At 36.8% G+C, this 12500-nt stretch overlaps 1 protein-coding gene across 1 annotated transcript in view; it reads left to right on the top strand.

Annotated features, from left to right (window-relative positions):
• Window positions 1–12500, top strand: part of LOC138025013 (zinc finger MYND domain-containing protein 19-like) — a 15826-nt gene that overhangs the window by 262 nt on the left and 3064 nt on the right. Inside the window, exons 2-8 of the mRNA XM_068872244.1 lie at window positions 4699–4758; window positions 6288–6394; window positions 7413–7477; window positions 8358–8433; window positions 9299–9404; window positions 10591–10651; window positions 12223–12281. Of these exons, the coding sequence (XP_068728345.1) occupies window positions 4699–4758; window positions 6288–6394; window positions 7413–7477; window positions 8358–8433; window positions 9299–9404; window positions 10591–10651; window positions 12223–12281 (534 nt within the window). The remainder of the gene's footprint in view (window positions 1–4698; window positions 4759–6287; window positions 6395–7412; window positions 7478–8357; window positions 8434–9298; window positions 9405–10590; window positions 10652–12222; window positions 12282–12500) is intronic.

The following is a 12500-nucleotide window of genomic DNA, read 5'->3' as shown; positions in this document are numbered from 1 at the left end:
AGAGAGCGACCTTGCGACGCATGAGAACCGGAGATTAATTAGGCATCAGCCAAATCGTAGGTTGTCATAGAACCTAAGCTGCAAAGTTCGTGAGGATTTCCTGATAATTGCGAGAGCGCGGTTTTTTTAATTGAGATGCAGGATTCTTCATGGCTAAATGAGCTTAATTTTGTTAGCAAAAGGATATGGTTGAGGTCAGAATTCACGCGCACACAGCAGCCTCGTAAATCCGTGAAACGCTGTATCCAAATTACCAGGTAGCCAAAATTTTAAGAAGCTTTGCTTTGCGTGATTAGTTATTTCAAATACAGTTGGAACATCGCCAGCCATTTGGGACAACTAATAGGAAGGGCTCAGACCCATGTTATCAAGCCTTGACATCTAGAAGATCAAGCATCCACACTGTATTTAAACAGCAGGGCTGTCAACCCTTAAACTCTTCAAATATTGAGAATTGATAGGGATGGGATGATGATGTCATAACACTTGTGACGTTATTTGTGATGACATCATATTGCATCTTTTTTGCAAAAAGAAAAATTATACACTGTCACGCAGCCAAGGCAAAAGTTGGCATTGCAACAAATTGCAACATTTGACTGGTCTATTTTGGAGCAATCACATAATTGCTCAAATTAAAATCCGTCAATAGCAACGCTTGCACGAACGGTGTACCGGAGTTTATGAAGCCTTATGAGGAAACTAAACGTTTGAATTTTGTTATTATCGATGTTAAAATAACTCAAAAAACACAAAGTATTTGAAATTTTATTGTTGTGAAAGTCTATTCTTACAAGAAATGACAAACTTTGGCAATTAATTGGGTGATTTCTTTAGATCTGGCGATTTGGTCCAAAATCTGGAATATCTTGGATTATCTAGGAGAGTTGATAGCCCTGTAACAGTCCTTATAAATTATTCATACTGGACGCTCTTTGCCTGGCCTAGAGTGAGCATCATACATTTAACAAACAAAGTTTTCGAGGAGATTTAATTGACTCATTGACCCTGATGGGATAATGATACTCCTTTTGCAATGTGTGGTGTGTCCTTGCTATTTTTTGCACGGGGAGCGATAAAGGTTTTGTCTTGACCTCTCAGACAGGTTTAACCCATTGACCCCCTGTGAGTGAGACTGAATAGACTTTACTCTGTCTAAAACCAGACAATTTCACTCATCAATGGAATGCAGTTTAGGAGTCAATGGGTCAACAACCGCTATCTCCACTATGTCCCCTTTATGGTGTTCATGCTGGATAACAAGAAATTTAACAAGAGAACTAAATTTCACAGAAAGGAAAACATAACATTTCCCATAATCCCTAGCTCTATTATACTTTGCTTGGTAATAACTTCAAAAAGGTTTTGCCTTTTATTTTAGTGGGAACTAAATTACAAATTTTCCGACCTTATGGTTGATTAGAAAGGGTGTCAAATTCTACATGGCTCAAGACTGCACAGAAAATGCTATGGCCTTATCAATTCTTAAACACTTAAATCTAGGGGTAGGTAAGGTAAAAAAACTTGTCTAGCTTTCACTGAAATGCAAAGAAGCATGATTAATTTTTCAGTAGAATGGCTTGTGATATATCTGTTGTCTCCTGTACTGTACTATACATTCAGAATAACATCAAAGTACATTCAACACTCCTTTCTCACAATGTTGTGCAAAGGCTTGATTACTTGCAATTGCAACTAACTGATGAAATGCAGGCAAAGTTCATTAATTCATTCATTATTTTAGCTCATCATATCTTTCCAGATCCATCGGGACAGGAATCACTCAATATCGACAGTTCATGGGATCTGTAAATAGTCGGTCCTTCTCATTGTTTTGAGTCTTTGAAACCTGGTGAATTAGTGGAACTTTCTGGTAGAAACCACGCTTATCTAGCATGAATAGTAATTGTTTTGTGATTGGCTGGCCAGTGAATTAGGTGGCCGAGATATTTCCTTTGCACTGATTTTACGAAGTCTGATACTGGAATGGTGAACATTGCAAAAGGCGTGGAGTTTCTTGGTTGACCATTTGAACCAGAAATTCTCGTCATTATCACTTGCGCTTTTAGCGTGGGCTCAACCGTTTTGGATCTCTAGAAAAAGAATCAATGAATCAAAGAGGTTTTCAGCAAGTGGTGTATTTCACAGATCATGGAATTTGATGACGTAGTTTATTGCTACAGTGCTAAATATTTCGTTAATTTGGAAGAAGTTTAATTACACTTCAGAACAGGACATGCCATGTGCTATGTCTAAATGACCACAAGTGTAACTCCAGTAATATTCATCTTATCTTAATAAGAGTCTGGGGTGTGTATCAAGTCTATTGACAGCTCCAATGAGCTCGTGTGGCCTCTGATACCTCTGGCAAGAAGGAAAAACAGCTGTTGTTTAAATATTAATAATCAAATCAATCTGTTTACAGCTTGGTGTGGGTAATTTTTCTCACTTACAAAAATGTTAATTTTAAGTACAATCTAGGTGAAGGAAAATTTACAGTTAACCCATTTACCCCTAACGCAGTCCCAATCGATGAGTAAAATCGTCTGGCGGTAGGCAGGATAAAATCTGTAAGTCTCACTCTAGGGCAGGAAAGGGTTAAGTAATTAAGAAGATGTTCTGCAGAGTAACCTCATCCTTATAGGAATGCAAAGGTGCAAGCAGTGCACCAGGAAAACGATCAAAAATGTAATAACACAAGATGTACTGTCACACATTAATGGGGACATAGTTTTTCAGGTAGTGATTAACCCATTGACTCCCAGGGGTTCCCCATTGACGAGTAAAATCGTCTGGCGTTAGACAGAATAAAATATCGGTTTCGGCCGGTTTGGACGTCAAAGGGTTAAAGCAATCAGAACTTAATGATGTGTGCATTACATTATAACACAGGGGTTTCAATAAAATTTGAAGTAGGCAGCTGGTTTGAGTCTAGTAGCCAACTGTATCAAGAAGGGGCTGTTAGGCCCCTTTTTCTAGGGGGTCTGGGGGCATGCTCCCCCAGACGATTGTGAAATCTGGAAGCTCTGAAATGTGATTTCCAGCGTTCTGGGCACCAAATTGAGTACAAAGATGAAGGAAGATTTCTAATCAACAGAGACACTGAGTGTGCAATTAAGCGCATTCTTTTGATAATTTCCAGCGAAGAAAGATTTGGGGAAACCATTTCAAAAGGAAAATTAACGATTTTTAACATTATATGATGTTTCAACAACAACATGTCATCATTACTACCAATTCCAAGCTGCCGGGAACGGCAAACCTTTTTTGCGCGTTTTTTCTAGTGCGAACATTTTTCAACATGAGAAATCGGTTCTGTCGAACGATAAGAATGTCATTTTAATCTGAACAAACGAAAAGGCTTAACTGATGAAACTAACGAAAAATTTACTGTTTTTGGAAAACAAGTCTTGATGCAACGGTTACTCAATAACGACCTGTTTTACATTAAACATCTTGATATGTTTGGGGACGTAACTAATCGTAATTGAATTACGTAAAAAATGTGAGGGTTGGTCTGGACAAAAATGCGGAAAAAAGTTATAGCCGTGCACTGTAGCTCAAAGATGGCAATATCAAATCTGATAATTATTTTGAAATTGAGGTTAAGAAAGTACATTCAAGTCGATCAAAAATGATTTTTAATTCAGGTTTGAAGGAATCCTTCAATTAATTCAATGTAGGGTTAAAAGTAGTCGACTTGTTTGAGCGAAGCAGCCGACGCTTTTCGTCGGCCGTCGGTGCTTATTGAAACCCCTGATAACAAATGTTATCTGTTGCAGTCTGATGTTGGAGGGGGGTTCATATTGTAGCCAAGGGTTTGAAATTTTGGTGTTATGAACTGAGGCAATAAAAGTAAACTGGTTGCTATATGGAGATAAAAAGCAGACGTCAGATCAAATTTTTAGCTCTTGTATCTTAATTAATGTCCCAAAACAAAGCTCTACAAATTATACCAGATGACTGATGTGCAGGGGTCTATCTTCTGTAGACACAGAGGCCTGATATTGAAGGTTGAGCTTGGTATTGGAGGTCTTGACGTTATAGTTTAGGACCTCTTGCACCAAGGCCTTGCACTAACCGACAGTGCCATCATTGCATTTCACATGGGAAAGGGGGGGTGGCTTGATATTGTCATCTTGGACGTTTCAAAACCCTACTTATATCATGTATTCTGCAGTGACTTTAAATGCAGGGCGACAGATTTCCAAAAGGGGGAATAAACCTCATTCTTGAAAAGATTTCAACTAATTTGCCTTTGCCTTTGCCTTTTCACTTGATTAATTTGCCTGTGGGATCAAGATTTGGTCCAGAATTCTGCAGATGCTTCAAGAACATTACTCTGACTCCTTAAAACAATGTGTTAAAATAATCTATCAAGCATGTAAATTTCCCCTCCCCACACCTCCAGCCCCAAAATTCCTACACGAGTCTCCACAAGAAAAACCAGTGGTTACTTTGTGCCTACATACCCAACCACTGCAGGGAAAAATCCTTCATATTCATCATGTATAAAGGTTATTACCCAGTAAACATTCCCAAACTTGGCTAATTAATTGTTTTTGTTTAGTTTTTCGAAATAAAGAAAATAATGTTTAATTATTAGTTCTTTATAGCCCGTTTTTTTTCTGGATCAGTCTGGGAATATTGCACTCAAATGTTTTGCTTTTTTTAAAAAAATCCCTTGTACTGTTGCAGCACAAGTATTCGTTGCTCGATGAAAAGGACATTCATCTTGTGAAGAAATTTCGATTTGAGGTAAAATGGAAAGTGTATTTGCTTCACTGTATATCATACTGGTCTTTGTTAAAATTGACCATTTTGTATCTGTGTTAAGTTGTGAGTGTGCTAGCCTACACAATCCCGCTTACTGAATATAAATCTTAGCTTATACATGTAACAGCATGGTTTACACGAGGAAAGCAGTGGTGGTATGAATCAATAAAGGTCACCAGCAACCCCATCCTTGGAGACCCAGGGGCAGTTAGTGGGGGCAGGGAAAAGTCTAAACAGGCGAGAAAAAAATTCGGGCGAAGAGAGTTTTCCCTGCCCCCACTAACTGCCCCTGGGTCTCCGAGGATGCAGCAACCCTACAAGGTGGTACGTACTTTAAGAAAAGTGTTTTTGTCAGAGGTAACATCACTGACCGTGAATTAAACAACTTACAGTTTATGTAATTGGGATGGAAGCCTGAAAAGAAAAATCCAATATTGAATGGGATTTCAACCTAAGACCATGCAATGATTGTGCAGATGGTAATCTACTGTCATAATGCAATTTATTATTGGATAATAGTATTTTACCATCTCAGAGCTGTCATTGAAGCTACATGTGAAAACTGGTCAGACAAGTGCTGTTCATTTTATGACCTATATGAAGTGAATTCAAGAGAATACATATGAAATATCATACATTTGGTCTGCAGAGTTGAGATGGTAATATTCAAGCCGGGAGGGAAGGGGATTGAGACGGAGACCTCTTTTTTTTTGTCGACCAATGTTATAAAAAAAGTGCATTGTTAAAAAAATGTATAGTATAGTTCTGTTCTGATTCACGTTTCTATATTTGTTCTTTTTAAGTATTGACATTATTCTCTATATATGTTCTTTACGTGAAGTAGTCTCTGCACACAAAAAATTACATTGTGCATTTTAAATTAATTAAAGTTCAAAAGTTTGAGTAATATCCACGTTTTTAAGTTTGCTTTTTGCTGCCTGTTTTCATGTCATACTGCCTTCAAAATGCATGAAATTCAGTCTCTGGCAACCCTATTTTCAAAATTTCGGCGCTCATTGGATTGCACCCTTCCGCAAAAAAACCTGTCTATGGGCCTGACATTATGATCAATAATGCGACATGCTTCAACCACTTATGTATTAAATCAGAAACCCATAAGGGTTGAAACGTGTAACTCACGTTCACAGCTTCCGAATATTCAGTGCTAAGTACCATATTTGGAAACCCCTCGCTCCAGTTAATGTCACGCGAGAACATTGGTGGTATTGTCACGGCGTTTTTGCGAACTGATTGGTTGAATGTTTCTCTCTTGTTGTTCCAAATATGCTACTTAGCAAATTGCATATTCAGAAGCTTGTTTCTCAGCACACAAGGGGCTGTTACACGTTTCAAGACTTATGGGTTTCTGATTAAATATATTAATACTATGACGATGATCATTTCCAAGATCTTAACCACTAAATTTTGTTTTACATGTAGGTGTAGAGTAACCTTTGTTGTTAATCATATTTACAATCTTGTGATTGCTACTTTTTTGTTTTTATTTCAAGGCAAAAGTTGATGTCAACAAAGATGGAAATGGGGCTAACATTTTTGCATATGCATTTGATCTAGCACGCGAAGAAACTAGTGGATGTTACTTTCATGAATATATTTGGTGAGTCTCTTTTGGCATTTTTTAAATTTCTTTAAATTTTGCTTTTCTTTTCATATGGACAAAATTTCTGAAATCCAAAATTACTGCAATGGTATTGTTGGCAACTCTTACCTGTTACGATGGACTTATGTAGTCAATCAAATAGTAGATTTAGGGGATGTGAAAAGTGGGAGTAAATTTAGGAAAATTGATATTCTCATAAAGGGAATTTTTGTGTCAACCCCAACACCAAAAGGTTGTGTTTCGACTCAAGAGTAAATTAATTATAAAAGAACCCGCAAAAAATGTGGTCATATAAAAGAAACAAAAGTGCAGTCTTTACCTACATGTATGTGCAGTAATGTTAATTAACAGGGAAAATAATGGAGGTGCCCAGTGTGGCCCAGTGGTTAGGGCGCTTGCCTTGAGATCCGGAGATCCCGGGTTCAAAACCCACTCTGTCCACTCGGTGAATTCGATCCTGGTAGTCCCTGGTAGTAGTTCAACTTCCCAGCTGCACTTGTAAATAGCCAACTGGTTTGCCTCCAGCCAGTTGGGATTCTTAACAGTTGTTGTTGTTCTGTTCTGTCGTCTCATAGTGTGTCATTGACCCTGAAAAGCCCCTATGGGGAGCGGTCAATTAAGTATGTCTTGTATGTATGTATTGTATGTATAATACATGTAATTTATTGTAGACATTTGTGCACCTTCTCAATCCAACCACAAAAATGACAGGAATAACATTAACCCTTCCCCATGTGAGAGTGAATTATAGATTTTACTCTGGCTAACGCCAGATGATTTTACTCGCCAAATGGAAGCGCATTAGGTGTGAATGGGTTAACCCATTGACACCTCAAATGCCAAGGTAGTCAATGGGTTAAGGTTAGAGAGAGAACATCACTGTCTGAAAAGTGTTACATGATGAGCCAGCACTATGATGTTCCGATTTGAAATAATAATGATGATAATAATAATAATAATAATGATGATGATGATGATGATGATATTATTATGATTATTTTGCTTATCTTATCAGGGAAAAGCATTGTGGTGGAGTTGCACCGGGTTTTAAAGTTTGTCACAAAAATGGGGTCACTGTAGGTACGTTTATGAAGAACTTGGATATGTTGAGTATTAAGTAGTATTATTATTGAAAGGAATTGCCAATGTACATTAATTTTGTGAAGATATGTAAAGGGTAAAAGGTGACATGACTTTAATTTGCAGAATGGCATGTCTTGTGCATAATTGCACAATTTTGCAGAATACATGTATGATATATGCAGAATGAATTAGCGATAACAAATCAGCTATAAATCACACATTTTTCAGGTTTAGGAACTGAAGTGTCATCGCTGTAGCTGTAGTAAACCAGTCCTATAATTATTTATTATAACATTGGATTGGAAAGTTATGGTAGTGTGCAGAAAAGTTAATTTCTCTCAGGCATTCAGCTTATAATATTGCACATAATTATGCCATTCTGCAAGTCATGCCATGCACTATTTTGCAAATTAATGCTGTCTTCTATGCTATGAATACTCATAGTGACCCAGATACAAGGTTACTACAGTAATATCATGTTACAGTACGTTTTGATGATGAAAAAATGATATGTGAATACTAAGGATGCAGTTTGATGCTACAAAAATATTACATGTATTTTTAAGATCTAAAACCTTTTTTGCAATGGAGTCCCAGAATAACTCTATAATACGTTTGCTGCCAACAACCATCTGTGCATACAAGGTATTCTTATATTGTTGTTTAACTTAGGATAGGATATATGGAAATCAATTAATCAAAATTAAAAAAATAAAAAGAGCAGTTTAACATAAATTTTGACATGATTTTCTAATAAAATAATGCAAGATTTAGAAGTGCTGGGCAGAGCACACCTTGTTTAGCTTGACTTATTTTTAAAAGAATGTGTTACCAGGCTATTTATTTGGGTGTTCAAATTAATTTTCTTATTACGTAGATAACAGGTTAAACAACTTGTGTGTACTGCCTTCACCAAGTGAGAATTCAAATATACAATCAACCCCTGTAAAAAGGTAAGAAAATTCAGTCCACATACTGGTACTGACAAGTAATAGTAAACACCCACATATAAGAACCTAGAAGTTAAGAACCTGGAAGAAGCATGTAGGGAGTGCTCTTTCAGCTTACATGTACAGTGTACAGCGTGCCATTAGAAACTCTTTGTTTGAAACATAAACAATTATTGTTATGCAAATTTGACAAAACTGCCAGATTGCAGAAGCAGCTTTTGAAAATGAATGCCAAGTGGATGTGTACCCACACATAAGAAAGTTTTTGACCATGTTTGTAACTTTTTCTTTACAAAAGGATATGATAGCGATACACCTGTAGACGCTTTCAGTCGTCAGGAAAACTGTGGTACATCTAAGAGTTTGCTGAAATATGATAATTTAAGTATTAATGGGCAGGTATTATTGTGAGTAATAAAAATGATCATCTGTAGACTATTTTCCCAATCCCACAATGCAATATGTTTTGGGGGTTTCTTTACATAAAAAAAATACTATTCATTTACTCTTGGGACTGAATCAAAAATGAACTATATTGTGGGATTTGTGAAAATAGCGAATTGGAATGTTTTTTTATGAGCATGAGATAAATAATTTTTTGCAACAGGCACTCCATACATTATGTATTTTCACTTTGAACATGAACTTTATAGGGCTGGCAATAAATTTATTAGTTTTTTTGATAAGCTTGATGATGAGAATGAGAACAAACAATGGCAGCAGCAAAAAGGAGGAGATGCAACATTAATTTAAGGAAAAGGGCACCAACAAAATAATTGTATTTTTATTTTAACATCTTATATGTACCTGATAGCTACTCATAATGAAATAATTATTTGTAATAATGATTATTATGTTTCAATTCCAGTGTGAATGCTAATGATAGTAATAACTGTGGAAGTGAACCAACAGAAGATCAAAGACTTTACTGGATGGCAGTTTCAAGATTACCACCATTTGAAGCAGAGCATGAGGTACAAAGCAACCAAAATAATTCCACCTACTAGTAGAGTAAGGTAGTGTTACCAAAAGTGGTGCCATCAATATTTAATTATTAATATAATAGTATTAATATAAATATTAGAGCCATCAGTATTCTAGAACAAATTGACTATGCTTTTTTGTCATGATTCTGCAAACCCCCAAATTGTAGTTTGGATTGGACCCTCACTCAAACCTCCAAAGCCAAGCCAAAAACAAAGTTAAGCAAAAAAATTCATACTTAAACTTTGTCTAGTGGTTCACATGGTGAGAAGGTCTAACTTTACTCTACTTTTTAAATTGACTGACGGTAGCCAAAAGGCCATTAATAGCTCGTGTTGAAGGTAAAATCCCACAGAAATAACAAAAGCACAATACAAAAATGAAGTTAGTAAAAATGTTTATCATTTTTCATTGGAAATTTGGAAGCAGATGGAAGAAGCACCCCATGAAGTCAAGTGGGACTCGTTATTTGAAATATATGTTTGCTAAGTTGTTTGCTGATGTCATTTTATTTTCAGGATTTCTCTGACTTTGTAATTATTATTATAATAATTATAAATGTAATGTAGCATTAAATCTGGTCATTTGTGCTAGTCATTGGTTGCATTTTTCCCTCTACTTAACAATTAACAATTAGCCCCGTAGCCTGCAAAGGCCCAGGAGGTGAAGCCGAATGGGCGATTGACCCGTGGCCCTTGAGGGCGAAGGGTCTAATATTGTTTTAGTATCACCCAACTAGTCGGACAGAAAAGGCAATAACAAAGTTAGCAAATACAAGTTGAAGAAAATTAATATTTATTTGGGAATAAAACGAAAGAAAGCGTCACGCTTTTCGCTACTCGAGGACTATTAGTAATAGTCCTCTAGTAGCGTAGCCAATCAAAATGCAGGATTTGCATTAGTCCACCAGTTGGGTGATTCTAATCCCTCTTTTAATAGAAGTCGATAATAGCGAGAAAATGGTATCATTGACGATTTAAAATGTGGCATATTAAAAACGTCTGCATGGCATTATTGCAAAGATTATCCTTCATTTAATAATCCATTTGTGGCAAGAAACTTGCATGGCAAATAAAGCTTCCTCTTTTCAATTAGTACATGGAATCTTTAGCAATCTTCAACATTCTTTCCTAGTGTCCATTGATCTTTTTATCTTTTTCACATGTTTCATACCAGCATTTTATGAATTTAAACTACAAGTGTTTTAATGCCAATGGAGAACAAGTCACTGAGGAAGGTAGGATGTAAAGTAATGTTATGTTGCTTTCTCTTGTACTGGTGTAACTCAGTTGGTTATATTCCAGCTAGTAATAATTATTGTGCTCAGGTAGGTAGGTAGGTAGGTAATTTAAAGTCTGCTACAAGCCTAGAACGACCATCAGGCTGGCGCTTATCTCCGGTTTCTGTAGTATGAAGCAACTAGGAGTATTTCTAATTCCCCCCTGGATGGGATGCCAGTCCATGAAAGGAGGTTCCAGGAGGGACGGAAATTAGCCCTGGGTTACCCCCAGCATTAAATTTGCTGGTACCCATTTATACACCTGGGTGGAGAGAAGCACCGTGAGAGTAAAGTGTCTTGGCCAAGAACACAACACAATGAAAAATGATTTGCTGTGTTTGGTGATTTCAGTTTACCGTGTCCCCAATTAGTGCTCCAGTGCTAGAAGACTAGACGCTAAAATAGAATTCCTTTCCTTTTCCTTCCCTTCATCTAAAAGCAACCCACTGTGTACTGTAATATCCTTTCATTGCTGCAATTTTCTTAAGTCAGCCATGAACGTCAATGAAGGCAAAAAAAGTTATTGTTACTATTGTAGACTTGATGCAACATTCTCCTGATTTATATAATTTTTTATATAAAGACTAATAGACATAACTAACAACTTGTAGCATAAAAGGAATGCTGAGAACATTTCATCCAAAGTACCGGAATAGTAGAAACAACAGAACTAAAACTACTAGCATCGAATGTATCTTGATCAAGACAACAATAATTTGGTAAAGATCAGACAATTGGTTTCATAGCGTGACAACGTAATTACATATGTAACACTTGAACATTGACAATTATAATAACAATGAAAGTAAAAGATAAGGAACTTATAGACGATAGCAGAGAGTATAACTCAATGATAGTCAAATGGTAGCCTATATATAGCTGATTGATCCTCCGATCGTAGTGGTTGTGGAATAACTAATGATTACGGTTGTTACAAGTCGCCTTTTACACGCGCTCATACGTGATTACGCCTCTAGGGCGTTACTTGAAACGTGTAAACTACATCTTAGAAGAGCTGTTTTGTTTCTACACAAATTTAGCTTTGAGTAAGCATGAAACTGCAAATTCCTAACCGATGCGTAATACATTTGAGCACGTTCTACTGAAACCAAAGCTATTGATTGTTACTAGAAGATGTCTTAAAACCAGGGAGTGTTTCAAAACTAAAAACCTCATGCTACAAATAGAACTCTTCTTTTTGTAGCATGGTGACCTCCAGTTATCTGGACTAACCCCAGAGGACCCAAACAACTACGTTTTATGGAGAAGGGAAACGGCCATGCAACGTCAGACCCACGGTTCAGTGGATAGCTGACGTCATAAAGGATAGTGAGTGAGTGAGTGAGTGAGTGGGCATCTAAACGATTCAAGAAAATTGGACACAACATTTCAATCAGCAAATCTCAGTCAAGGGTCTTAGGTTGATTATTTCTCTCAGTGTAGTGTAGTTACATTCAGGAATAACAGTAATATTTGGCCTGCCAAGGAAATTTAATCTAACTCTCTCTCTCTCCTTTTTTGACTTTCAGATGACACATTATCTTTTTATGAGTGTCATTACCCACCTTGCTGCAAAATCGAAACAGAGGCAAGTTTTAAAATGTCTTAAGATACAGTTAACACCTGCATAATTATAAGAACCCAGAATTTAAGAACCAGTTATAAAGCTAAAAATCTCATGTCGAGCCCCCCCCTCCTTACATACGAATCAGGTTGACCTTTTTTCTTCTTAGCCCTCAAACACCTCAACCAGGCTTTGGTTCTATTAAATTATTACAAAAATTCACCCCCCCCCCCCCCCCCCATT

Source organism: Montipora capricornis, chromosome 2 (assembly GCF_036669925.1).
Source record: "Montipora capricornis isolate CH-2021 chromosome 2, ASM3666992v2, whole genome shotgun sequence".
NCBI classification, from domain to species: Eukaryota; Metazoa; Cnidaria; class Anthozoa; order Scleractinia; family Acroporidae; genus Montipora; species Montipora capricornis.
This window is presented reverse-complemented; position numbering and strand designations above follow the sequence as displayed.